At 50.2% G+C, this 4,167-nt stretch overlaps 1 protein-coding gene and 1 long non-coding RNA gene across 2 annotated transcripts in view; both read right to left on the minus strand.

Annotated features, from left to right (window-relative positions):
• The window catches only part of LTN1 (listerin E3 ubiquitin protein ligase 1), a 42,645-nt gene extending 42,500 nt beyond the window's left edge, over positions 1 to 145 (minus strand). The window contains exon 1 of the mRNA XM_024561122.3: positions 34 to 145. Coding sequence (XP_024416890.2) covers positions 34 to 75 — 42 coding nt within the window. The 5' untranslated portion in view covers positions 76 to 145. The remainder of the gene's footprint in view (positions 1 to 33) is intronic.
• Positions 146 to 643: 498 nt separating this feature from the next.
• Positions 644 to 1,822, minus strand: LOC128779835 (uncharacterized). Its single transcript, XR_008425910.1, has 2 exons — positions 1,697 to 1,822; positions 644 to 1,569 (listed from the first exon to the last, which is right to left on the minus strand). It is a non-coding gene; the product is annotated as an uncharacterized lncRNA (long non-coding RNA).
• Positions 1,823 to 4,167: the final 2,345 nt, after the last annotated feature.

The following is a 4,167-nucleotide window of genomic DNA, read 5'->3' on the forward strand; positions in this document are numbered from 1 at the left end:
CGTCCCCGCTCGGCCCGGCCACCTCGCGCTCACCCTCAGGTTCCCCTTGGTCCGCTGCTTGTTCTTCCCGCCCATGGCCGCGTTCTCGCCGCACTCTCAGCCGCAGCCCCGGGTTGAAACGGCCGGACCACAACTTCCGGCTCTGTTGCCGGAAGTGGTTCCACGGAAAACTTCCCCGGCCCTCCCCTTCCGCCACCTACCCACGCCACCCGCAGCCCTGCTACAGATCCCGGCTCCGCAGAGGTCAACGCGCCCAGACGGCGTCACGTCACAATTGGAGCCACGCCTGTCCGACTGACGTCAACTCTGTCCAATAGGCAGCCGAGCGTGGGGCCGTGGCGACGAGTCCTCGCTTCTGATGTCCCGAGGGCCGACGTCAGTTCCCAGCTCCGCGAAGAGGAGGCTGGCACGTGCGGCAGAGGGGCGTTTTCGACCCCGGCGGAACAACGTGACAGTGGCTGTGGGGAGGCGCGCACGCGTTAGGCCCTTTAAAACGCAATCATCAGTGTCGTCTGGGCGTTTGCTGGAAACGCGGGCTCCTGGGCCCGCTCGCTGCCGCGGTCCAGCCGCAGCAGAGTCCAGGGGGTCCCGAAGGTGCTATGAGGCGTCGGCGATGGGAGACAGACGACATCACGCCTCAGAGGACAGTGAAGCTCTGTTCCGTTTATTGCAAGCACAAATGGATTTTTATATTTTCCTTTTTGGCATAGATTAACATTTGCAAGTGTATAGCATGATCAGTTAAGCAGAAACATCAATACAAAGGTAACCAGGAAAAGTACAAAAGTTTCTATGGATTTAAATATATTAAACAAGGATTGTTTTGGCCAAAGTTTCCATAGATTCAGTTACAGTGAACAAAGATTATTTTAACCAGGAGAGTCATAAATCAGACGATTAGACATTTTCAGAAATTGTTCATAGGGCAAAAGTATACGGTAGATTGAGCAGAGGCAATAAGGCCTTTGTGATATCTAACTTAGCTATCTATCTTTTCTGTCTAAAATGTTTCTCTGTGTACTATAAACTTTAGCTTCATAGTAACTATTTCTGTATACCTAATAGCTAACCAGCTTTTCTTATTTCTATGGCTGTCTAATTGATACATATTCTTATTTAAGGTAAAGGAGGGGGTGTTACTCTGACGACTTTTAGACATTCAGGGGCTTGTTGACTAGAAATGTATTGGTCTGATTATATCCTGTTTCTCCTTCGTGGTACATTAATCTTATGAGAAAGTTCTTTTGTTTTGACTCCCTAGAATTACAGGCAGGAGTATCGGGGCGTGTGGAATTACTTTCTGTCATTCCGTCTGCAGTCTCCTGTTTCCCTGGAACCCCTCTTGGGAAAGTCTTTTTCCCACCATTATGACGCACCATCCAAAAACCACCCATGATTAATAAGATGAAACACACTATAAGGGGAAGAGTGGGGAGTTTTCCTTTCCCATCTGGTCTTTGCCTTCCGGGAACATCTTCTGGGACTCTGTCAGCCAGCAAGAGTGGAACCGCTCCCAACAGCTCGCGACTGTTAAATCAGGTTCTGCGTTTGAAACCAGATAGCCAGGCCCTGTTAAAAATTTGAGAAATAGTGCTCTAGGCAGTATTCCCCCTGAATTCACACTTTTTCATGTTATAACTGTAACGTGCAGTTTTAGAAAAACCCGCAATGTGGCAGTCCTAATTTTGAAACGTACGGATCTCGTAGTTCGGGATTTTGCTTCTGAGCATCACTAGAGAAACAAGCGCGTGATGCTGGTGACGGCCTCGCATGTCCACCCTCCCTCTGGTACTCAACGGCACGATACTGAGCTCCGCAAACTCCTTTATTCGGCTGGCTCCTCGGCAGGCGCTGGGACAGCCAGCCCCTCTCTGCGTCGCCCCGGCAGCGGCCTTTGCCCCGGGAACTGCAACCGCGTCCGGCAGCAGCGGGTTTCAGTCTCCTGCCTTTTACACCATCGGACCGGCCTCACCGTGCACCTCAGGGAGCCAGTGGCAGCAGGCAGCACCCACCCCCAGGCGGCCTGGGTCCTAGCCGCCAGGCCTCTGCTCAGAGGTCCGCACCCAGACTCCGCAGGTCCCTCCGTTGAGCTCCGGGACACCTGCCACAGCCAGGCCCCGCCCTCTCTTCACGACGGGAACCGAGCTGCAGCTGCCTGGGTCTCCGGCAAACTACTCTGATCACCCCCTTCCCTTCCTGCATTCCTCCCTCCTCCCCTCCTCACCGCGCCCCAGGGACAGGAGCTGCGGCTGCGGTGAAGACCTCTGTTACCTCTTTTGGCTTTTAAAATCCCCTTTAACCAATTTCCCACATTAATGTTTTTTCTCCTTAAACAAGTAGTGAAGTTTGTTTTCCTGACCGGACCCCATGGCATCAGATCGCCGGATTGTGCTTCCATGGGAGCCTCCTGGTGCCCCTTGGCAGAGTTTTGATGGCTCAGTTTATGCTAAATTGTGTAATGGGGCCTGTGTGTCCTTAACTTTCAGCTGCGTTGCAGTCTTTACGGAAACTCACTAATGGCATATTCCGTTGGGTTTCCCTGATATACTGAAATAGTTTTCTTTAAAAGAAAACAAAAAGAAAAAAGAAATAACCCTGGCTGTTGTAGCTCAGTGGATTGAGGACCGACCTGAGAACGAAAGTCTCGCCTGTTCGATTCCCCGTCAGGGCACGTGCCTGGGTTGCGGGGCTGCGTCCCCAGTAGTTGCAACCACACTTTGATGGTTGCAACTACTCTCCCTCTCTTTCTCCGACCCTTCCCCTCTCTAAAAATAAAAATCTTTGTAAAAGTTTTATTAATAAATAATAAATAGAATGTACAAAGACTGAAAACGCTTTAGCAGTTTAATCCTGCTAAAATTAGTCTGTGCAGCACCTGACCCTTTGGTGGCCTCCGGGGATGTCAGATCTCGTGTGCTGTGGGGATCCATCCGAATCTGAAAGTGGCTGGGGGAGTCAGAAACCAGAGTCAAGGGGGGCTGGTGCATCTGGCTGTGTGGTGGCGCTGGACAAGGCAAACGGGGTGGGGGTGGGGCCGGCAGTGGGGGGGGCAGTAGGGAGGGGGCCTGAGGAGGAGCACAGAGCTCTTACCCAACTCAGAGCGCTGTCAGTGCCATTCTGTCCTTAGAGGAACACTTACGCCACTGCCTCCTTAGTTCTTTATTCCTGCTGACTTTCACTGACGGGCACATAGGTTGCCTGCAACTTGTTACTAAGATGACCAACGCATTGTGTCCCTCTTATCCCCCAACACCATTCTCCTAACAGAGTCTCACATGTCAAGGAACACCCAACACAGCATCAACCTGAGTGCTAGCAAGCTAGCAAAGAAACACTTATTAAGCACTTTTGGAGCTGGCTGTTGGAGGGCCTCCAAAACCAGGCTGTGTGTCTTTGTGGGTCAACTTGCTGAAACTAAATTTACAGAAAACCATTTCTAGAATAAGAAAAAAATTGTTAAAATCCAATATGCCAAAACCGAATTCTCTAAATTACCAATTTGATGAGTGTTTGAGGCCTGTTAAAAAGTGTGAGTTCTGCTCATGCCTCAGCCTTCTGTGAGGCAAGCCCAAGACTGGAGCATAAGAATACAAAACCAGATGTGAGTGGCAAACTCCACTTAAGAAAAACTTCGTCCTGGCTGGTGTGGCTCTGGCCTGCAAACCGAAAGGTCACCAGTTTGATTCCCAGTCAGGGCACATGCCTGGCTTGCAGGCCAGGTCCCCAGTGGGGGCCATGTGTGAAGCAACATTGATTTATCTCTCACATGAATGCCTCTCAGTCCCTCTTCCTCCCCTACCTTCCCCTCTCTCTAAAAAAAGAAAATCTTTAAAAAAAAGACAAGAAAAACTTCACCTATTTGTGTATCAAATGTTTGGGGTAGATGTAAAACTAAAGCTTTGAAAACACCTGTTTGGCAAAATAGCTTTCAACTGCTAGTAAGAGGCACACAAACAGCCCTGGCCGCTGTGGCTCTGTTGGAGAGTGGTCCCGTAACCAAAAATATTTCAGGTTCAATTCCTGATCAGGGCACATACCTAGATGGCAGGTGCAGTTTCCGGTCAATCAATATGAGAGGCAACCAATCGATGTTTCTCTCTCTCACACCCTTCCCCTCTCTAAGCATGTTCTCGGTGAGGATTAATTTTTTGTAAAGAGGCACACAAA

Source organism: Desmodus rotundus, chromosome 2 (genome assembly GCF_022682495.2).
Source record: "Desmodus rotundus isolate HL8 chromosome 2, HLdesRot8A.1, whole genome shotgun sequence".
NCBI lineage: Eukaryota > Metazoa > Chordata > Mammalia > Chiroptera > Phyllostomidae > Desmodus > Desmodus rotundus.